We start from the raw sequence: 24,351 nt of genomic DNA, 5'->3' as shown, positions 1-24,351 counted from the left end.
CCACAAATCTGACAGGAATGTCCGAACTCACAGAGGAGCAGGGAATCCTCAGCAGGCAGGAAAAGCCGAGGGTTTGGCTCTGCCACAAAACTCCAAACTTTCCATTCCCTGCCCGCCCGCGCTGCTTTCGCTTTCCCAGGGCAACGTCACAGCCCAGGGCCCGCCCCCTGCCGGCACAGACAGACAGACAGACAGACAGACAGACAGCCCTGCCGGGACAGACAGACAGACGGCCCTGCTGGGACAGACAGACAGACAGACGGCTCTGCTGGGACAGACAGACAGACAGACAGACGGACAGCTCTGCCGGGACAGACAGACAGCCCTGCCGGGACAGACAGACAGCTCTGCTGGGACAGACAGACAGACAGACAGACAGCCCTGCCGGGACAGACAGACAGACGGCCCTGCTGGGACAGACAGACAGACAGACGGCTCTGCTGGGACAGACAGACAGACGGAACTGCCGGGACAGACAGACAGCCCTGCCGGGACAGACAGACGGACAGACGGATCTGCTGGGACAGACAGACAGACAGACAGACAGCCCTGCCGGGACAGACAGACAGACAGACAGCCCTGCTGGGACAGACAGACAGACAGACAGACAGCCCTGCCGGGACAGACAGACAGACAGACAGACAGACAGCCCTGCTGGGACAGACAGACAGACAGACAGACAGCCCTGCCGGGACAGACAGACAGACAGACAGACAGACAGCCCTGCTGGGACAGACAGACAGACAGACAGACAGACAGACGGATCTGCTGGGACAGACAGACAGACAGACAGCCCTGCTGGGACAGACAGACAGACAGCCCTGCTGGGACAGACAGACAGACAGACAGACAGCCCTGCCGGGACAGACAGACAGACAGCTCTGCTGGGACAGACAGACAGACAGACAGCCCTGCTGGGACAGACAGACAGACAGCCCTGCCGGGACAGACAGACAGACAGCCCTGCTGGGACAGACAGACAGACAGACAGACAGACAGCCCTGCTGGGACAGACAGACAGACGGATCTGCTGGGACAGACAGACAGACAGCCCTGCCGGGACAGACAGACAGACAGACAGACAGACAGACAGCCCTGCTGGGGCTGCCTTGCCCTGCCTCAACATTTTAATTATTCACCAACATTTTCTGTATTTTCTGTATTTTCTGCACTCTGTTATACTGCAGTTCATGGGCTAAATTATAATGTGTCAATATGTGTCATAACAGTTCCAGATGGAATTCCTGAAATTCCAGACAGAATTCCTGCAGTTCCACAGGGAATTCCTGCAATCCCAGGTGGAATTCCTGCAACTGGAATTCCTGCAGTTCCAGGTGGAATTCTTTCAATTCCAGCTGGAATTCCTACAATAGAAATTCCTGCAGGTCCTGATGGAATTCCTGCAATCCCTGGTGGAATTCCTGCAGTTTTAGATGCAATTCCTGAGGTCCAGGTGGAATTCCTGCAATCCTGGATCTAATTCCTGCAGTTCCAGAGGGAATTCCTGCAGTTTTAGATGCAATTCCTGCAACTGGAATTCCTGCAGTTCCAGGTGGAATTCCTGAAATTCCAAACAGAATTCCTGCAGTTCCACGTGGAATTCTAGAAAGTTCCAGCTGGAATTCCTACAATAGAAATTCCCGCAGGTCCAGGTGGAATTCCCGAATTTCCAGACAGAATTCCTGCAGTTCCAGAGGGAATTCCTGCAATCCTGGATTGAATTCCTGCATTTCCAGGTGGAATTCCTGCGTTTACAGATGGAATTCCAGAATTTCCAAAGGGAGTTCCTGCAGTTCCAGGTGCAATTCCTGCAATCCTGGATCAAATTCCTGCAGTTTTAGATGCAATTCCTGCAGTTCCAGGTGGAATTCCTACAACAGAAATTCCTGCCGTTCCAGATGGAATTCCAGAATTTCCAGAGGGAATTCCTGCAACTGGAATTCCTGCAGTTCCAGGTGGAATTCCTGAAATTCCAGACAGAATTCCTGCAGTTCCACATGGAATTCTTTAAATTCCAGGTGGGATTCCTACAACAGAAATTCCTGCATTTACAGATGGAATTCCAGAATTTCCAGAGGGAATTCCTGCAACTGGAATTCCTGCAGTTCCAGCTGGAATTCTTTCAATTCCAGCTGGAATTCCTACAATAGAAATTCCTGCAGGTCCTGATGGAATTCCTGCAATCCCTGGTGGAATTCCTGCAGTTTTAGATGCAATTCCTGAGGTCCAGGTGGAATTCCCGAATTCCTGCAGCTGGAATTCCTGCAGTTCCAGGTGCAATTCTAGAAAGTTCCAGCCGGAATTCCTACAATAGAAATTCCCGCAGGTCCAGGTGGAATTCCCGAATTTCCAGAGGGAATTCCTGCAATCCTGGATCCAATTCCTACAGTTCAAACTGGAATTCCTGAAATTCCAGACAGAATTCCTGCAGTTCCAGGAGTAACTTCTGCAGTTTTAGATGCAATTCCTGCAATCCCAGGTGGAATTCCTGCAACTGGAATTCCTGAAATTTCTGACAGAATTCCTGCATTTACAGATGGAATTCCAGAATTTCCAGAGGGAATTCCTGCAACTGGAATTCCTGAATTTCCAGAGGGAATTCCTGCAGTTCCAAGTGGAATTCTTTCAATTCCAGGTGGAATTCCTACAATAGAAATTCCTGCAGGTCCAAGTGGAATTCCCGAATTTCCAGAGGGAATTCCTGCAGTTCCAGATGGAATTCCTTCAGTTCCACGCGCAATTCCTGCAATCCTGGATCTAATTCCTGCACTTCCAGCTGGAATTCCTGCATTTACAGATGGAATTCCAGAATTTCCAGAGGGAATTCCTGCAGGTCCAGGTGGGATTCCTACAACAGAAATTCCTGCATTTCCAGAAGGAATTCCTGCAGTTTTAGATGCAATTCCTGCAGTTCCACATGGAATTCTTTAAATTCCAGGTGGAATTCCTACAACAGAAATTCCTGCATTTCCAGATGGAATTCCAGAATTTCCAGAGGGAATTCCTGCAACTGGAATTCCTGAAATTCCAGACAGAATTCCTGCAGTTCCAGGTGGAATTCTAGAAAGTTCCAGCTGGAATTCCTACAACAGAAATTCCTGCAGTTCCAGATGGAATTCCTGCAGTTTTAGATGCAATTCCTGCAACTGGAATTCCTGCAGTTCCAGGTGGAATTCCTGAAATTCCAGAGGGAATTCCTGCAGTTCCAAATGGAATTCCTGCAACTGGAATTCCTGCAATTCCAGATGGAATTCCTGCAGTTCCAGGTGGAATTCCTGCAGTTCCAGATGGAATTCCAGAATTTCCAGAGGGAATTCTTGCAGTTTTAGATGCAATTCCTGCAACTGGACTTCCTGCAATTCCAGCTGGAATTCTAGAAAGTTCCAGCTGGAATTCCTACAACAGAAATTCCTGCAGGTCCAGGTGGAATTCCAGAATTTCCAGAGGGAATTCCTGCAGTTCCAGGTGGAATTCCTGCAGTTCCAAATGGAATTCCTGCAGTTCCACGTGGAATTCCTGCATTTACAGATGGAATTCCAGAATTTCCAAATGGAATTCCTTCAGTTCCAGGTGGAATTCCTGATATTCTAGATGGAATTCCTGCAGTTCCACATGCAATTCCTGCAGGAATTCCTGCAATCCTGGATGGAATTCCTGCAATCCCAGGTGGAATTCCTGCAACTGGAATTCCTGAAATTCCAGACAGAATTCCTGCAGTTCCAGCTGGAATTCTAGAAAGTTCCAGCTGGAATTCCTACAACAGAAATTCCCGCATTTCCAGCTGGAATTCCCGCAGTTCCCGATGGAATTCCAGAAGGTTCCGGCCGTACCTTTTCCTGCATTTCCGCCCCCTCGGGCTCATCCCGGCTCCTCCTCCTCTCCCTCCCTGCTCCTTTCTGCTCCCGGCAATTCCCTGGAGGAGATTTGGAGGAATTTCGGTCCCTGAGGTGGAAAAAAGAGAATTCCTGGTTTTTCTCCGTGTTTGACACAGATATAACATGAAAAAAACAGATTAATAAAATTTAATCCTACCCCTCTTAGTGCTGTGTAATCCCATAAATATATAATATATATTAATTTTTATTTAACATAAAATAACAATTTGTAGATAATATAAATATAAAAATGTAAAGTGTAAATATAAGAAATTATATATAATATAAATTTAAAAATGTAAACATTTTTCTCCATGTTTTACACAGATATAACATGAAAAAAACAGATTAATAAAATTTAATCCTACCCCTCTTAGTGGGGTGTAATCCCATAAATATATAATATATATTAATTTTTATTTAACATAAAATAACAATTTATAGATAATATAAATATAAAAATGTAAAGTGTAAATAGAAGAAATTATATATAATATAAATTAAAAAATGTTAAACATTTCATCAGATATCAGACACAGATATAACATGAAAAAACCAGATTAATAAAATTTAATCTCACCCCCATTAGAGGGGTGTAATCCCATAAATATATAATATATATCAGTAAATATATAAAATATATTAATTTTTATTTACCATAAAATAACAATTTACAGATAATATAAATATTAAAGTGTAAATATAAGAAATTATATATAATATAAATTTAAAAATGTAAATATTTCATCAGGTTTTTCTCCATGTTTGACACAGATATAACATGAAAAAAACAGATTAATGAAAATTAATCTCACCCCCATTAGAGGGGTGTAATCCCATAAATATATAATATATATTAATTTTTATTTAACATAAAATAACAATTTATAGATAATATAAATATTAAAGTGTAAATAGAAGAAATTATATATAATATAAATATAAAAATGTAAAGTGTAAATATAAGAAATTATATATAATATAAATTTAAAATGTAAATATTTTATCAGGTTTTTCTCCATGTTTGACACAGATATAACATGAAAAAACCAGATTAATAAAATTTAATCTCACCCCCATTAGAGGGGTGTAATCCCATAAATATATAATATATATTAATAAATATATAATATATATTAATTTTTATTTACCACAAAATAACAATTTGTAGATCATATAAATATTAAAGTGTAAATACAAGAAATTATATATAATATAAATTCAAAAATGTAAACATTTTTCTCCATGTTTTACACAGATATAACATGAAAAAACCAGATTAATAAAATTTAATCCTACCCCTCTTAGTGGGGTGTAATCCCATAAATATATAATATATATTAATTTTTATTTAATATAAAAAAAACAATTTTTAGATAATATAAATATAAATATTAAAGTGTAAATAGAAGAAATTATATATAATATAAATTAAAAAATGTAAATTTTTCTCCATTTTTGACACAGACATAACATGAAAAAAACAGATTAATAAAATTTAATCCTACCCCTCTTAATGGGGTGTAATCCCATAAATATATAATATATATTAATTTTTATTTAATATAAAATAACAATTTATAGATAATATAAAAATGTAAAGTGTAAATAGAAGAAATTATATATAATATAAATATAAAAATGTAAAGTGTAAATATAAGAAATTATATATAATATAAATATAAAAATGTAAAGTGTCAATATAAGAAACTATAGATAATATAAATTTAAAAATGTAAATATTTCATCAGGTTTTTCTCCATGTTTGACACAGATATAACATGAAAAAAACAGATTAATAAAATTTAATCCTACCCCTCTTAGTGGGGTGTAATCCCATAAATATATAATATATATTAATTTTTATTTAACATAAAATAACAATTTGTAGATCATATAAATATTAAAGTGTAAATATAAGAAATTATAAATAATATAAATTAAAAATGTAAATATTTCATCAGGTTTTTATTGCAGCTCCAAACTTGCACAGATACAGCAACAGCAAAAAAACCCTCACAAATAAAAAAATTAATAAAAATAGTAAAAAAATAATAAAGTAAATTTAAAAATGAATTAAAAATCAATTTAAAGTGAACCAATAAACATCGTTAATTTTTTTGAAAAATCAATGAAAAATGAACAGAAAAAATCAATGAAAAATCAATTTAGAACGAATGAAAAGACATTGCTCATTTTAAAAAAAATCAATGAAAAATCTACAAAAAAATAGCAAAAAATCAATGAAAAATCAATGAGAAAATCAACAGAAAATCCATGAAAAATCAATGAAAAATCCACAAAAAAATCAATAAAAATCATGAAAAAAGCAACAAAAATCAACAAAAAATCAATGAAAAATCAATTTAAAACAAACCAAAAAACATTGCCAATTTTTTAAAAAATCAATGCAAAATCAATGAAAAATAGACAAAAAATGAACAGAAAAAAAATCAATGAAAATCAATTAAAAATCAATTGAGAATGAATGAAAAAACATTGCTAATTTCTAAAAAAAAGCAATGAAAAATAAAAAAAGGGCAAAAAATCTGCAAAAAAATCCATTAAAAATCCGCAAATAATCCACAAAAAAAAAATCAATGAAAAATCCACGAAAATTCCACAAAAAAATCAAGAAAAATCATGGAAAAAGCAACAAAAATCAACGAAAAATCAATTTAAAACAAACCAAAAAACATTGCCAATTTTTAAAAAAATCAATGCAAAATCAATGCAAAATCAGAGAAAAATAAACAAAAAATGAACAGAAAAAAAATCAATGAAAATCAATTAAAAATCAATTGAGAATGAATGAAAAAACATTGCTAATTTCTAAAAAAAGCAATGAAAAATAAAAAAAAATCTGCAAAAAATCCATTAAAAATCCATTAAAAATCCATTAAAAATCTGTGAATAATCCACAAAAAAATCAATGAAAAATCCACGAAAATTCCACAAAAAAATCAAGAAAAATCATGGAAAAAGCAACAAAAATCAACAAAAAATCAACGAAAAATCAACAAAAAATCAATGAAAAATCCACTAAAAATCCACAAAAAAATCAAGAAAAATCATGGAAAAAGCAACAAAAATCAACAAAAAAAATCAACGAAAAATCAGTGAAAAATCCTGAATAATCCACTAAAAAATCAAGGGAAAATCAACGAAAAATCAATGAAAAATCCGTGAATAATCCACAAAAAAATCAACGAAAAATCCACAAAAAATCAACAAAACCTCAACGAAAACCCAACTCAAACCAAACCCTTACTTTTTCTCTGGCAGATCCTTCCTCGCCTTCTCTCTCTGCTCAGTACCTGCAATAAACCACAAAAAAGGCAAAATTAAAAATCAAAAACTGAGCTCATTCTGCACAAACCCCAGCTCTGCATTACCCAGGATGTCCAATTACCAAAAAAGGCAGAATTAAAACTGAATTTTGAGCTCATTCAGCACAGCCCCAGTCCCACACCAGCAGGGATCATTACCCAGGATGTCCAATAAACCAAAAAAAGGCAGAATTAAAAATGAATTTTGAACTCATTCTGCACAACCCCAGTTCCACACCAGCATGGATCATTACCCAGGATGTCCAATTTACCAAACCAGGCAGAATTAAAACTCAATTTTTAGCTCATTCTGCACAAACCCCAGCTCTGCCTCAGCATGGATCATTACCCAGGATGTCCAATTTACCAAAAATGGCAGAATTAAAAACCAAACCTGACCAACCCCCAGTCCCACACCAGCAGGGACTGCCCAGGATGTCCAATTACCGAAAAAGGCAGAATTAAAAATCAAAACCTGAGCTCATTCTGCACAACCCCCAGTTCTGCATTACCCAGGGTGTCCAATTTACCAAAAAAGCAGAATTAAAACTCAATTTTTAACTCGTTCTGCACAAACCCCAGTTCCCCATCAGCAGGGATTACCCTGGATATAAAATAAAACCAAAAAAGGCAGAATTAAAAACCAAACCCAGCTCATTCTGCACAAACCCCAACTGTGCATTCAGCATGGATTACCCAGAATGTCCAATTTACCAAAAAAGGCAGAATTAAAAACCAAACCTGACCAACCCCCAGTCCCACACCAGCAGGGATCATTACCCAGGATATCCAATTACCAAAAAAGGTCAGAATTAAAACTGAATTTTGAGCTCATTCTGACCAACCCCCAGTTCTACTACAGCAGGGATTGTTACCCAGGATGTTCAATAAAACCAAAAACAGGCAAAATAAAAACTCAAACCCAGCTCATTCTGCACAAACCCCAATTCCACACCTGCATGGATTGCCCAGGATGTCCAATTACCCAAAAGGGCAGAATTAAAACTGAATTTTTAACTCATTCTGCACAGCCCCAGTTCCACACCAGCAGGGATTACCCAGGATGTCCAATAAAACCAAAAAAGGCAGAATTAAAAACCAAACCTGACCAACCCCCAGTTCCACACCAGCAGGGATTACCCAGGATGTCCAATTTACCAAAAAATGGCAGAATTAAAACTCAATTTTGAACTCATTCTGCACAACCCCAGTTCCCCACCAGCAGGGATGATCACCTAGGACGTCCAATGTAACAAACCAGGCAGAATTAAAACTGAATTTTTAACTCATTCTGCACAAACCCCAGTTCCACACCAGCATGGATCATTACCCAGGATATCCAATAAAACCAAAAAAGGCAGAATTAAAAATCAATTTTTAGCTCATTCTGCACAACCCCAGTTCCACACCAGCAGGGATGATCACCTAGGACGTCCAATGTACCAAACCAGGCAGAATTAAAACTCAATTTTTAACTCATTCTGCACAACCCCAGCTCTGCATTACCCAGGATGTCCAATTTACCAAACCAGGCAGAATTAAAACTGAATTTTTAGCTCATTCTGCACAAACCCCAGCTCTGCCTCAGAATGGATCATAGCCCAGGATGTCCAATTAACCAAAAAAGGGAGAATTAAAACTGAATTTTGAACTCATTCTGCACAGCCCCAGTTCCACACCAGCATGGATTATCCAGGGTGTCCAATTTACCAAAAAAGCAGAATTAAAAATCAAAAACTGAGCTCATTCTGAACAAATCCCAATTCTGCATTCAGCATGGATTACCCAGGGTGTCCAATTTACCAAAAAAGGCAGAATTAAAACTCAAACCCAGCTCATTCTGCACAAACCCCAATTGTGCCTCAGCATGGATTACCCAGGATGTCCAATAAAACCAAAAAAAGCAGAATTAAAAATCCAAAAACTGAACTCATTCTGCACAAACCCCAGCTCTGCATTACCCAGGGTGTCCAATTTACCAAACCAGGCAGAATTAAAACTGAATTTTTAGCTCATTCTGCACAACCCCAGTTCCACACCAGCAGGGATGATTACCCAGGATGTCCAATTTACCAAAAAAGGCAGAATTAAAAATCAAAAACTGAGCTCATTCTGACCAACCCCAGTCCCACACCAGCATGGATTACCCAGGATGTCCAATAAAACGAAACCAGGCAGAATTAAAACTGAATTTTGAGCTCATTCTGACCAACCCCAGTCCCACACCAGGATGGATGACCCAGGATGTCCAATAAAACCAAAAAAGGCAGAATAAAAACTCAAACCCAGCTTGTTCTGCACAAACCCCAATTGTGCACCAGCATGGATTACCCAGGATGCCCAATTTACCAAAAAAGGCAGAATTAAAACTCAAACTGAGCTCATTCTGCACAAACCCCAGCTCTGCATTACCCAGGATGTCCAATTACCCAAACCAGGCAGAATTAAAACTGAATTTTTAACTCATTCTGCACAAACCCCAATTGTGCACCAGCATGGATCATTACCCAAGATGTCCAATAAAACCAAAAAAGCAGAATTAAAAATCCAAAACCCAGCTCATTCTGCACAAACCCCAGTTCCACACCAGCATGGATCATTACCCAGGATGTCCAATAAAACCAAAAAATGGCAGAATTAAAATTCAATTCTTAACTCATTCTGCACAGCCCCAGTTCCACACCAGCATGGATTACCCAGGGTGTCCAATTTACCAAAAAAAGCAGAATTAAAAATCAAAAACCAATCTCATTCTGCACAAACCCCAATTCTGCATTCAGCATGGATTGCCCATGGTGTCCAACAAAACACAAAAAAGGCAGAATTAAAAACCAAACCCAGCTCATTCTGCACAAATCCCAGTTCTGCACCAGCAGGGATCATTACCCAGGATGTCCAATATACCAAAAAAGGCAGAATTAAAACTCAATTTTTAACTCATTCTGCACAACCCCAGTTCCCCACCAGCATGGATTACCCAGGATGTCCAATAAAACCAAACCAGGCAGAATTAAAACTGAATTTTTAACTCATTCTGCACAAACCCCAGCTCTGCATTACCCAGGATGTCCAATAAAACCAAAAAAGGCAGAATTAAAACTGAATTTTTAACTCATGCTGACCAACCCCCAGTTCCCCACCAGCAGGGATTACCCAGGGTGTCCAATAAAACCAAAAAAGCAGAATTAAAAATCAAACCCAGCTCATTCTGCACAAACCCCAATTCTGCATTCAGCACAGATTACACCCAGGATGTCCAATAAAACCAAAAAATGGCAGAATTAAAACTCAATTTTTAACTCATTCTGCACAAACCCCAGCTCTGCCTCAGAATGGATCATTGCCCAGGATGTCCAATTAACCAAAAAAGGCAGAATTAAAAACCAAACTGAGCTCATTCTGCCCAAGCCCCAATTCTGCATTCAGCATTGGACAGCATGGATTGCCCAGGGTGTCCAATTAACCAAAAAAGGCAGAATTAAAACTGAATTTTGAGCTCATTCTGCACAGCCCCAGCTCCCCCCCAGCTCTGCAATACCCAGGATGTCCAATTACCCAAACCAGGCAGAATTAAAACTCAATTTTTAACTCATTCTGCACAACCCCCAGCTCTGCATTACCCAGGATGTCCAATTACCCAAACCAGGCAGAATTAAAACTCAATTTTTAACTCATTCTGCACAGCCCCAGTTCCACACCAGCATGGATTACCCAGGATGTCCAATTTACCAAAAAGGCAGAATTAAAAATCCAAACCCAGCTCATTCTGCACAAACCCCAGCTCTGCATTACCCAGGGTGTCCAATTTACCAAAAAAGGCAGAATTAAAACTGAATTTTTAGCTCATTCTGCACAACCCCAGTTCCACACCAGCAGGGATGATCACCTAGGACGTCCAATGTAACAAACCAGGCAGAATTAAAACTGAATTTTTAGCTCATTCTGCACAACCCCAGCTCTGCCTCAGCAGGGATCATTACCCAGGATGTCCAATAAAACCAAACCAGGCAGAATTAAAACTCAATTTTTAACTCGTTCTGCACAGCCCTAGCTCCCCCCCAGCCCGGATTACCCTGGATACCCAATAAAACCAAACCAGGCAGAATTAAAACTGAATTTTGAACTCATTCTGCACAAACCCCAGTTCCACACCAGCAGGGATTGTTACCCAAGATGTCCAATTACCCAAACCAGGCAGAATCAAAACTCAATTTTTAGCTCATTCTGCACAAACCCCAGCTCTGCCTCAGCAGGGATCGTCACCCAGGATGTCCAATTAACCAAAAAAGGCAGAATTACAACTGAATTTTTAGCTCATTCTGCACAGCCCCAGCTCCCCCCCAGCCTGGATTACCCAGGATATCCAATAAAACCAAAAAAGGCAGAATTAAAACTCAAACCTGAGCTAATTCTGACCAACCCCCAGTTCTGCAAGAGCATGGATTACCCAGGGTGTCCAATTTACCAAAAAATGGCAGAATTAAAACTCAATTTTTAACTCATTCTGCACAACCCCAGCTCTGCATTACCCAGGATGTCCAATTACCCAAAAAGACATAATTAAAACTGAATTTTTATCTCATCCTGCCCAAGCCCGGCTCACCCCGGCCGCCCCGCAGCCGCTGGCTCTGTGTGAGGAGCTCGCGCAGCCCCTCGGGGCTGCCCTGGCACAGCTCCTGTGCCCGCGCGTTGGCCGCCAGCGCCAGCTCCGCCTTGCCCAGCAGCGCCAGCGCCTTGCAGTAATGGTGGTGCCCCTGGAACGGCAGGAAATGGACACGGAATGGGGTTGGGAGGGTTGGAAATTGGGGTTGGGAGGGCTGGAAATTGGGGTTTGAAATTGGGGTTTTGTGGGTTGGAAATTGGGGTTTGAAATCGGGGTTTGGAGGGTTTGAAATCGGGGTTTGGAGGGTTGGAAATTGGGGTTCGGAGGGTTGGAAATCAGGGTTTGAAATCGGGGTTTTGAGGGTTTGAAATTGGGGTTTGAAATCGGGGTTTGGAGGGTTTGAAATTGGGGTTTGGAGGGTTTGAAATTGGGGTTTGAAATTGGGGTTTTGAGGGTTTGAAATCGGGATTTTGAGGGTTTGAAATTGGGGTTTTGTGGGTTTGGAAATTGGGGTGTTGAGGGTTGTAAATCGGGGGTTTGAAATTGGGGTTTTGTGGGTTTGAAATTGGGACTTTGAGGGTTAGAAATTGGGGTTTTGAGGGTTTGAAATCAGGATTTTGAGGGTTTGAAATTGGGGTTTGAAATCGGGGTTTGGAGGGCTGGAAATTGGGGTTTTGAGGGTTGGAAATTGGGGTTTGAAATCGGGGTTTTGAGGGTTGGAAATTGGGGTTTTGAAATTGGGGTTTTGTGGGTTTGAAATTGGGATTTTGAGGGTTTGAAATTGGGATTTTGAGGGTTTGAAATTGGGGTTTTGAGGGTTGGAAATTGGGGTTTGGAGGGTTGGAAATTGGGTTTTGAGGGTTTGAAATTGGGGTTTTGTGGGTTGGAAATTGGGGTTTTGAGGGTTGGAAATTGGGGTTTGAAATTGGGGTTTTGTGGGTTTGAAATCGGGATTTTGAGGGTTTGAAATCGGGGTTTTGTGGGTTTGAAATCGGGGTTTGGAGGGTTGGAAATTGGGGTTTGGAGGGTTGGAAATTGGGGTTTTGAGGGTTTGAAATTGGGGTTTTGAAATCGGGGTTTGGAGGGTTTGAAATCGGGGTTTTGTGGGTTTGAAATTGGGGTTTTGAGGGTTGGAAATTGGGGTTTGGAGGGTTTGAAATCGGGGTTTTGAGGGTTGGAAATCGGGGTTTTGAGGGTTGGAAATCGGGGTTTTGAGGGTTTGAAATTGGGGTTTTGAGGGTTTGAAATTGGGGTTTTGTGGGTTTGAAATTGGGGTTTGGAGGGTTTGAAATCGGGGTTTTGTGGGTTGGAAATTGGGGTTTTGAGGGTTTGAAATTGGGGTTTGGAGGGTTTGAAATCGGGGTTTGAAATCGGGGTTTTGAGGGTTTGAAATCGGGGTTTTGAGGGTTGGAAATTGGGGTTTTGTGGGTTTGAAATTGGGGTTTTGAAATTGGGATTTTGAGGGTTTGAAATCGGGGTTTGGAGGGTTTGAAATCGGGATTTTGTGGGTTTGAAATTGGGGTTTTGAGGGTTTGAAATTGGGGTTTGGAGGGTTTGAAATTGGGGTTTTGAGGGTTTGAAATCGGGATTTTGAGGGTTGGAAATCGGGGTTTTGAGGGTTTGAAATTGGGGTTTTGAGGGTTTGAAATCGGGGTTTGAAATTGGGGTTTTGAGGGTTGGAAATTGGGGTTTGGAGGATTGGAAATTGGGGTTTGAAATTGGGGTTTTGAGGGTTTGAAATCGGGGTTTTGAGGGTTGGAAATTGGGGTTTGAAATTGGGGTTTGGAGGGTTTGAAATCGGGATTTTGAGGGTTTGAAATTGGGGTTTTGAGGGTTTAGCCACGCCAAAGAGAGGGGGAGGTAATGGGTGAAGCTGCTGGAGTGGCAGGACAAAGGTAAATTTTGTGTAATCCAGCAGGTGGTTATACAATGCTGCTCTCAGCTAATGAAAAATCACATTTTAACTGGAACAATTAAAATAGGAAATTTGGGTTGCTTTTATTTTTGCCCCCTCTGCTTTGGAAAAGAGCAAATTTGCTTTTTCTTCTCCAATCTCAGCTACTTTGCAGTGTTGTCAGTGTCTCTTATTTACTCTCCCTCAGGCCAGGTGTATTGGGAAATACCTGTTGGCCATTAACCAGGATTTTTCTGTATATGGAATTTTTTTTTTAATTTTTAATATTTTTATTTTATTTTATTTTATATATATATATGTATTATAGACACATATATATATAAAATATATATATGCATGTATGTGTATATGTAATATATATTACATATAGGCCAGGTATATGGGCCATTACATACATAGGCCAGGTATATTGGGAAATACCTGTTGGACATTAACCAGAAATTTTCTGTATATCTAATTTTTTTAAAAATTTTTAATATTTTTATTTTATTTTATTTTATTTTCATATATTTTTATATATTTTTATATACATATGTATATATATATACATATATATATAAGTACATGTAATATATAATACATATAGGCCAGGCATATGGGCCATTACATATATAGGCCAGGTGTATTGGGAAATACCTGCTGGCCAATAACCAGGGTTTTTCTGTATATCTAATTTTTTTTTTAATTTTTAGTATTTTTATTTTATTCTATTTTATATATATATATGTATTATAGACACATATATATATAAAATATATATATGCATGTATGTGTATATGTAATATATATTACATATAGGCCAGGTATATTGGGAAATACCTGTTGGCCATTAACCAGGATTTTTCTGTATATCTAATTTTTTTTAAATTTTTAATATTTTTATATTATTTTATTCTTATATATTTGTATCTATTTATATATATATATGTATTATACAAACATAAATACATAAAATATAGATATATGTAATATATATTACATATAGGCCAGGTATATTGGGAAATACCTGTTGGTCATTAACCAGGATTTTTCTGTATATCTAATTTTTTAAAAAATTTTTAGTATTTTTATTTTATTTTATATTTTATAAATATTATATATATATATATGTATTATATATACATATATATAAATATATATATGTAATATATAACATACATATTTTTACATATTTTATATTATTATTTTATTTTAAATTGTGAATATTTTAATATAATATTTTAAAAATTATTTTTATTTTTATTTTAATAAATAAAAGTATTTATTTTTTAAATAAAAGTTTTAAATACTTTAAAACTGTTGATTTATGCTGATAACTCCCAGCACAATACACATTTTCTGTGTTTTTACACACGCCAAACACCTTGGACCAGCCCTGACAGGCACCACAAAATAACATTTTCAACCTAAAAACCCAAACAAATTGCACTTGGCAGAATCCTCAGCCCACAAAGCTCTGGGTCCGTTCATTAAAAATCAGCTCTGGGTTCTCATCTTGCTCTAGAATTCCAAAAAAAAAATGAAAAATAAAATTTTGGAATGTGCAGGAAACCAACCTTTGGCCAGTCAGGCTTGAGAACGATGGCTCTTTTCCCATCAAGGACAGCTCTCCTGAGGGAAGGGAGGGGAAAAAAGAGGAATTTGTTATTTATAGCCTTATACAAATTATATACATATATACAAAATAATATTATATATTTTGATATTATATATTACATATCATACATAATATAGTATATATGAAATATATAACATATAAAGATAAGCAAATACCATATATTTATATCATTAAATATTATATATTACATATTATATAGTATATATTATGCATTATGTAGTACATATTATATATTAAACTATATTATAATATATAATACATATAATGTATATTATATATACTATATAATAGATAACATATAATATATAAAAGTACAGCTCTCCTGAGAGAAGGGAGGGGAAAAAAGAAAATTTGTTATTTATAGCCTTATACATTTTATATACATATATAAAAAATAGCATTATATAATATATTTTGATAAATATTATATGATATATATTATACATAATATAAATATAGTATATATAAAATATATAACATATAAAGATAAACGTATATCATATATTTATATTATCATATATATTATATAGTAATTCTCATATACCATATATATGGTATATTATATATAATATATTATGTATTGTATAGTATATATTATACTATATTATACTATATAATACATATAACATGTATTATATATACTATATAATAGGTAATATATAAAAAAATAAATATATATTATATATTATATTTTATATATAATATCTTTATATTATATATGATATATAATACAAAATATATATATTATATAATATATGTGATATCTTCATATATATAAAACATATAATACATATAAGATATTTATAAAATATATATATGATATATATATGATATATATGATATGTATATTTCATGTATATAATAAGTGTAAATAAAGAAATATATATATAAAATCTCCAGGCTGGTGTAAAAATAAATAAAATAAATACAAAAATAACATAAATACAAAAAAAATCCCCAAACAAAAAAACCCCCAAAATGATAAAAAAAGACAAAAAATTTAAAAATTTTTTTAAAACCCATAAACACAAGTCTAATACATGCAAATATAAAAATTAAAAATTGACTAAAACAGCAGCTCATATGGAAACTATGGAATAGTTTGGGGGTTTTTTCCCAAACTATGGAAATGCTTTGGGCTGGGGAAAGACCTCAAATCTCCCCCAGTTCCACCCCAAAATGAAACTTAATAACTTATTTTTCATCCACACAGCCACAAACAACGTTCCAGGCTGTAAAAAATGCAATTTATTCCCAATTTCTTGCCAATTTATTCCCAATTTCTTGCCATTTTTGCCCAGCTCACCCGTACTGCCTGGTGAGGATGAAGCACAGAGCTCGGTTCCCATACAGCAGGTGGTTGGTAGGGCTGGAAAAAATAACATTTTGAAGGGTTAATAATGGTTATTTCTATAAGGAGAAGGAAAAAAAATTGAATTTTTACCAGATTTGCCTGCAAAAACTCCACACAGAAAATCCTATGGGTTTATATGGGAATGTTCATTAGAATTGTGGGATCATTTGTAAGTTTTGGGGCCATTAATGCAACTTCCAATTAGTTAATAATGACTATTCCTATTGAAAACCCTAAGCAGAAAAAAATAAAAATTGAATTTTCACCAGATTTGCCTGAAAAAACTCCACACAGAAAACCCCATTGGTTTGCATGGGAATGTTCATTGTAATTGTGGGATAATTTCTAAGTTTTGGGGCCATTAATGCAACTTCCAATTAATTCAAATTATTCTCAGCCAGTTCAGAATTAATAATAGCTATTCCTATTGAAAACCTTAAGGAGGAAAAAATTGAATTTTCACCAGATTTGCCTGCAAAAACTCCACACAGAAATATGGGTTTATATGGGAATGTTCATTAGAATTGTGGGATCATTCATAAGTTTTGGGCCATTAATTTCCAATTAATTCAAATTATTCTCAGCTACCTCAGAAATTAATAATAGCTATTCCTATTGAAAACCTTAAGAAGGAAAAAATTGAATTTTTACCAATTTGCCTGAAAAAATTCCACACAGAAAACCCCATGGGTTTGCATGGGAATGTTCATTAGAATTGTGGGATCATTCATAACTTTTGGGCCATTAATTTCCAATTAATTCAAATTATTCTCAGCTACCTCAGAAATTAATAATGGTTACTCCTATTGAAAACCTTAAGGAGAAGAAAAAAAATTGAATTTTTACCAATTTGCCTGCAAAAACTCCACACAGAAATATGGGTTTATATGGGAATGTTCATTAGAATTGTGGGATAATTTCTAAGTTTTGGGGCCATTAATGCAACTTCCAATTAATTCAAATTATTCTCAGCCAGTTCAGAGTTAATAATAGCTATTCTATTGAAAACCTTAATGAGGAAAAAATTGAATTTTTACCAGATTTGCCTGCAAAAACTCCACACAGAAATATGGGTTTATATGGGAATGTTCATTAGAATTGTGGGATCATTCATAAGTTTTGGGCCATTAACTTCCAATTAATTCAAATTATTCTCAGCTACCTCAGAAATTAATAATGGCTATTCCTATTGAAAACCTTAAGGAGAAGAAATAAATAAAAATTGAATTTTCACCAGATTTGCCTGCAAAAACTCCACACAGAAATATGGGTTTATATGGGAATGTTCATTAGAATTGTGGGATCATTTCTAAGTTTTGGGCCATTAATTTCCAATTAATTTAAATTATTCTCAGCTACCTCAGAAATTAATAATAGCTATTCTATTGAAAACCTTAATGAGGAAAAAATTGAATTTTCACCAGATTTGCCTGCAAAAACTCCACACAGAAAATCCTATGGGTTTATATGGGAATGTTCAGGCAGTGAAATATTTCAAATATTTACTCCTTTTGCATGGGAATAAAAATAAATAATAATAAATATTGGCAAGATTTGCAAGAGCATTTCAAAAGCCAACACCCCAAGTGGTTGCTCTTGGTTGTCCACAGCAAAGAATTAAAATTATTTTTAAAGTATTAAAAGAATTCATTTAAAATTAAAACAGTTAAAATTAAAATTATCCATATTAAAATAATTAAAATAATTCATTTTTTCTTGCAGGCTTGCTCCTTTTGCTCATTTGAAGGCCTGAAAGGACTTTTGGAGCAGCAAAAAAACAAATAAAAAGCAGAATTAACTCAATTAACTCAATGAACTCACCAGAACTCGATGGCTTTGGTGTAGGAGACGATGGCAGAGCCCAGGGCTCCCTGGGCAAATTCTGCATTTCCTCTCTGCTTCATGGCCTCGCTCTTCTGGGGGACAGAAAAACAAATTTATGCATTAAATTTATTAAATTCAGCAGTGGAAAAGTCATTATTTCATCTAAGTGGGACCAGGAAAAAACAATTTATGCACTAAATTCATTAAATTCAGCAGGGTAAAAATCATTATTTCATGTCAGTGGGACCAGGAACAGAAAATTTAAACACTAAAATTTATCCACTAAATTTTATCCACTAAATTTTTTACACCAAATTTATTAAATTCAGCAGTGTAAAGATTATTATTTCATGTCAGTGGGACCAGGAATAAACAAATTTATCCACCAAATTCATTAAATTCAGCAGTGTAAAAATCATTATTTCATGTCAGTGGGACCAGGAACAGAAAATTTAAACACTAAAATTTATCCACTAAATTTTTTACACCAAATTTATTGAATTCAGCAGTGTAATGATCATTATTTCATCTAAGTGGGACCAGGAAAAAACAACTTATGCATTAAATTTATTAAATTCAGCAGTGTAAAAATCATTATTTCATGTCAGTGCAACCACAAAAAAACAAATTTATGCACTAAATTTATTAAATTCAGCAGGGTAAAAATCATTATTTCATGTCAGTGGGACCAGGAACGGAAAATTTAAACACTAAAATTTATTCACTAAAATTTATCCGCCAAACTCATTAAATTCAGCAGTGTAAAAGTCATTATTACATGCAAATGCTACCAGGAATAAACAAATTTATGCACCAAATTTATTAAATTCAGCAGGGTAAAAATCATTATTTCATTTAAGTGGGACCAGGAACAGAAAATTTAAACACTAAAATTTATCCACTACATTTTATCCGCCAAAATCATTAAATTCAGCAGGGTAAAAATCATTATCTCATTTAAGTGGGACCAGGAAAAAACAATTTATGCACTAAATTTATTAAATTCAGCAGCGTAAAAATCATTATTTCATGTCAGGGGGACCAGAAAATAAACAAATTTATGCATCAAATTCATTAAATTCAGCAGTGTAAAAGTCATTATTTCATGTAAGTGGGACCAGGAACAGAAAATTTATCCACTAAATTTTATCCACTAAAATTTATCCACCAAATTTATTAAATTCAGCAGTGTAAAGATCATTATTTCATGTCAGTGCGACCAGGAATAAACAAATTTATGCACCAAACTCGTTAAATTCAGCAGTGTAAAAATCATTATTTCATGTCAGTGGCATAAGGAACAGTAAATTTAAACACGAAAATTTATCCACTACATTTTATCCACCAAACTCATTAAATTCAGCAGTGTAAAAGGCATTATTTCATGTAAGTGGGACCAGGAAAAAACAATTTATGCACTAAATTTATTAAATTCAGCAGTGTAAAAATCATTATTTCATGTAAGTGAAGCCAGGAACAGAAAATTTAAACACTAAAATTTATCCACTAAATTTTATCCACCAAATTTATTAAATTCAGCAGTGTAAAATTCATTATTTCATGTCAGTGGGACCAGAACAGAAAATTTAGTGGGTAAATTTTAGTAGATAAATTTTAATGTTTAAATTTTCTGTTCCTGGTCCCACTTACATGAAATAATGATTTTTACACTGCTGAATTTAATAAATTTAGTGCATAAATTGTTTTTTCCTGGTCCCACTTAAATGAAATAATGATTTTTACACTGCTGAATTTAATGAGTTTGGTGCATAAATTTATTTATTCCTGGTCCCACTTACATGAAATAATGATTTTTACACTGCTGAATTTAATGAGTTTGGTGGATAAAATTTAGTGGATAAATTTTAGTGTTTAAATTTTCTGTTCCTGGTCCCACTGACATGAAATAATGATTTTTACACTGCTGAATTTAATGAGTTTGGTGCATAAATTGTTTTTCCTGGTCCCACTTAAATGAGATAATGATTTTTACACTGCTGAATTTAATAAATTTCGTGCATAAATTTATTTATTCCTGGTCCCACTTAGATGAAATAATGATTTTTACACTGCTGAATTTAATGAGTTTGGTGGATAAAATTTAGTGGATAAATTTTAGTGGATAAATTTTCTGTTCCTGGTCCCACTGACATGAAATAATGATTTTTACACTGCTGAATTTAATGAATTTAGTGCATAAATTTGGTTTTTCCTGGTCATACTTACATGAAATAATGATCATTACCCTGCTGAATTTAATAAATTTGGTGCATAAATTGTTTTTTCCTGCTCCCACTTAAATGAAATAATGACTTTTACACTGCTGAATTTAATACATTTGGTGGATAAATTTGTTTATTCCTGGTCCCACTGACATGAAATAATTTGAATTTAAGGAGTTCAGTGCATAAACTCACTGAACTCAGCACCGCAATATTCAATATTTCATGCAATAAAGTGAATTTTTGATGTCAGAATGAAACACCCGAGCTTTGGAAATATTTCCCTTTAATAATTTGGGATTTTTGAACAATCAGACCCCCCAGCAATGCCCAAACCCAGCCTGGGGGTTTCTCACCTTCCTGGAGCTGTCGCAGGTCAGGGCCTGCAGATCGGCCACCAGATCGAAATCCTCCAGCGCCACCTTGGTGATGTAGCGCTTCCCTGGGGAGAGCGGGGATTCCAACAGCAAATTCCCAAAAAACAAATTCCCAACAGCAAATTCCCAATCAACAATGCCCAAACAGCAAATTCCCAATAAAAATATTCCCAATAAAAGAATTCCCAATCAACAATTCCCAAAAAGCAAATTCCCAAAAAACAATGCCCAAAGAGCAAATTCCCAATAAAGAAATTCCCAAAGAGCAAATTCCCAATCAACAATTCCCAATAAAAGAATTCCCAATCAACAATTCCCAAAAAGCAAATTCCCAATCAACAATGCCCAAACAGCAAATTCCCAATAAAAATATTCCCAATAAAAGAATTCCCAATCAACAATTCCCAAAAAGCAAATTCCCAATCAACAATTCCCAATAAACAAATTCCCAATCAACAATTCCCAATAAACAAATTCCCAATCAACAATTCCCAAAAAAAGAATTCCCAATCAACAATTCCCAAACAGCAAATTCCCAATCAACAATTCCCAAAAAACAAATTCCCAATCAACAATTCCCAAACAGCAAATTCCCAATCAACAATTCCCAAAGAGCAAATTCCCAATCAACAATTCCCAAACAGCAAATTCCCAATCAACAATTCCCAACAGCAAATTCCCAATCAACAATTCCCAAAGAGCAAATTCCCAATCAACAATTCCCAATAAAAGAATTCCCAATCAACAATTCCCAATAAAAGAATTCCCAATCAACAATTCCCAAACAGCAAATTCCCAATCAACAATTCCCAAACAGCAAATTCCCAATCAACAATTCCCAAAAAACAAATTCCCAATCAACAATTCCCAAAGAGCAAATTCCCAATCCACAATTCCAAAGAGCAAATTCCCAATCAACAATTCCCAATAAAAGAATTCCCAATCAACAATTCCCAATAAACAAATTCCCAATCAACAATTCCCAAACAGCAAATTCCCAATCAACAATTCCCAATAAACAAATTCCCAATCAACAATTCCCAATAAAAGAATTCCCAATCAACAATTCCCAAAGAGCAAATTCCCAATCAACAATTCCCAAACAGCAAATTCCCAATCAACAATTCCCAATAAACAAATTCCCAATCAACAATTCCCAATAAAAGAATTCCCAATCAACAATTCCCAAAGAGCAAATTCCCAATCAACAATTCCCAAAAAACAAATTCCCAGTCAACAATTCCCAATCAACAATTCCCAATAAAAGAATTCCCACTGAAAGAATTCCCAATAAAAGAATTCCCAATCAACAATTCCCAACAGCAAATTCCCAATCAACAATTCCCAAAGAGCAAATTCCCAATCAACAATTCCCAATAAACAAATTCACAATCAACAATTCCCAATAAAAGAATTCCCAATCAACAATTCCCAAAAAACAAATTCCCAATCAACAATTCCCAAAAAACAAATTCCCAATCAACAATTCCCAAAGAGCAAATTCCCAATCAACAATTCCCAAACAGCAAATTCCCAATCAACAATTCCCAAAAAACAAATTCCCAATCAACAATTCCCAAACAGCAAATTCCCAATCAACAATTCCCAATAAACAAATTCCCAATCAACAATTCCCAAAAAACAAATTCCCAATCAACAATTCCCAAAAAACAAATTCCCAATCAACAATTCCCAAAAAACAAATTCCCAATCAACAATTCCCAAAAAACAAATTCCCAATCAACAATTCCCAAAGAGCAAATTCCCAATCAACAATTCCCAAAAAACAAATTCCCAATCAACAATTCCCAAAAAACAAATTCCCAATCAACAATTCCCAAAGAGCAAATTCCCAATCAACAATTCCCAAAAACAAATTCCCAATCAACAATTCCAAAGAGCAAATTCCCAATCAACAATTCCCAAACAGCAAATTCCCAATCAACAATTCCCAAACAGCAAATTCCCAATCAACAATTCCCACTGAAAGAATTCCCAATCAACAATTCCCAATAAAAGAATTCCCACTGAAAGAATTCCCAATAAAAGAATTCCCAATCAACAATTCCCAATAAACAAATTCCCAATCAACAATTCCCAATAAAAGAATTCCCAATCAACAATTCCCAAAAAACAAATTCCCAATCAACAATTCCCAATAAAAGAATTCCCAATCAACAATTCCCAAAGAGCAAATTCCCAATCAACAATTCCCAAAAAACAAATTCCCAATCAACAATTCCCAAAAAGCAAATTCCCAATCAACGATTCCCAATAAAAGAATTCCCAATCAAGAATTCCCAAAATCAAATTCCCAATCAACAATTCCAAAAAGCAAATTCCCAATCAACAATTCCCAATAAACAAATTCCCAATCAACAATTCCCAAAAAGCAAATTCCCAATCAACAATTCCCAAACAGCAAATTCCCAATCAACAATTCCCAATAAACAAATTCCCAATCAACAATTCCCAAACAGCAAATTCCCAATCAACAATTCCCAAAGAGCAAATTCCCAATCAACAATTCCCAATAAAAGAATTCCCACTGAAAGAATTCCCAATAAAAGAATTCCCAATCAACAATTCCCACTGAAAGAATTCCCAATCAACAATTCCCAAAAAACAAATTCCCAATCAACAATTCCCAATCAACAATTCCCAAAATCAAATTCCCAATCAACAATTCCCAAACAGCAAATTCCCAATCAACAATTCCCAACAGCAAATTCCCAATCCACAATTCCCAAAGAGCAAATTCCCAATCAACAATTCCCAATAAACAAATTCCCAATCAACAATTCCCAAAAAACAAATTCCCAACCAACAATTCCCAATAAACAAATTCCCAATCAACAATTCCCAAAATCAAATTCCCAATCAACAATTCCCAAAGAGCAAATTCCCAATCAACAATTCCCAAACAGCAAATTCCCAATCAACAATTCCCAAAAAACAAATTCCCAATCAACAATGCCAAAAAACAAATTCCCAATCAACAATTCCCAAAGAGCAAATTCCCAATCCACAATTCCCAAAAAGCAAATTCCCCAATCCACAATCCCAACAGCAAATTCCAATCAACAATTCCCAATAAAAGAATTCCAATCAACAATTCCCAAAAAACAAATTCCCAATCAACAATTCCCACTGAAAGAATTCCCAATCAACAATTCCCAAAAAACAAATTCCCAATCAACAATTCCCAAACAGCAAATTCCCAATCAACAATTC

General features: G+C 35.6%; 1 protein-coding gene across 1 annotated transcript in view; it reads right to left on the bottom strand.

Moving 5' to 3' along the window:
• TTC3 (tetratricopeptide repeat domain 3) overlaps positions 1-24,351 on the bottom strand; it is a 129,905-nt gene that overhangs the window by 79,627 nt on the left and 25,927 nt on the right. Inside the window, exons 8-14 of the mRNA XM_064705239.1 lie at positions 21,097-21,182; positions 18,516-18,610; positions 16,647-16,709; positions 15,279-15,333; positions 11,808-11,958; positions 7,147-7,192; positions 3,831-3,942 (exon numbers count right to left, since the gene is read on the bottom strand). Of these exons, the coding sequence (XP_064561309.1) occupies positions 3,831-3,942; positions 7,147-7,192; positions 11,808-11,958; positions 15,279-15,333; positions 16,647-16,709; positions 18,516-18,610; positions 21,097-21,182 (608 nt within the window). The remainder of the gene's footprint in view (positions 1-3,830; positions 3,943-7,146; positions 7,193-11,807; positions 11,959-15,278; positions 15,334-16,646; positions 16,710-18,515; positions 18,611-21,096; positions 21,183-24,351) is intronic.

Source organism: Zonotrichia leucophrys, chromosome 1, assembly GCF_028769735.1.
Source record: "Zonotrichia leucophrys gambelii isolate GWCS_2022_RI chromosome 1, RI_Zleu_2.0, whole genome shotgun sequence".
In the NCBI taxonomy this organism is placed as follows: Eukaryota; Metazoa; Chordata; class Aves; order Passeriformes; family Passerellidae; genus Zonotrichia; species Zonotrichia leucophrys.
The sequence above is the reverse complement of the archived record's forward strand: the minus strand, read 5'-3'. Positions and strand labels throughout refer to the sequence as shown.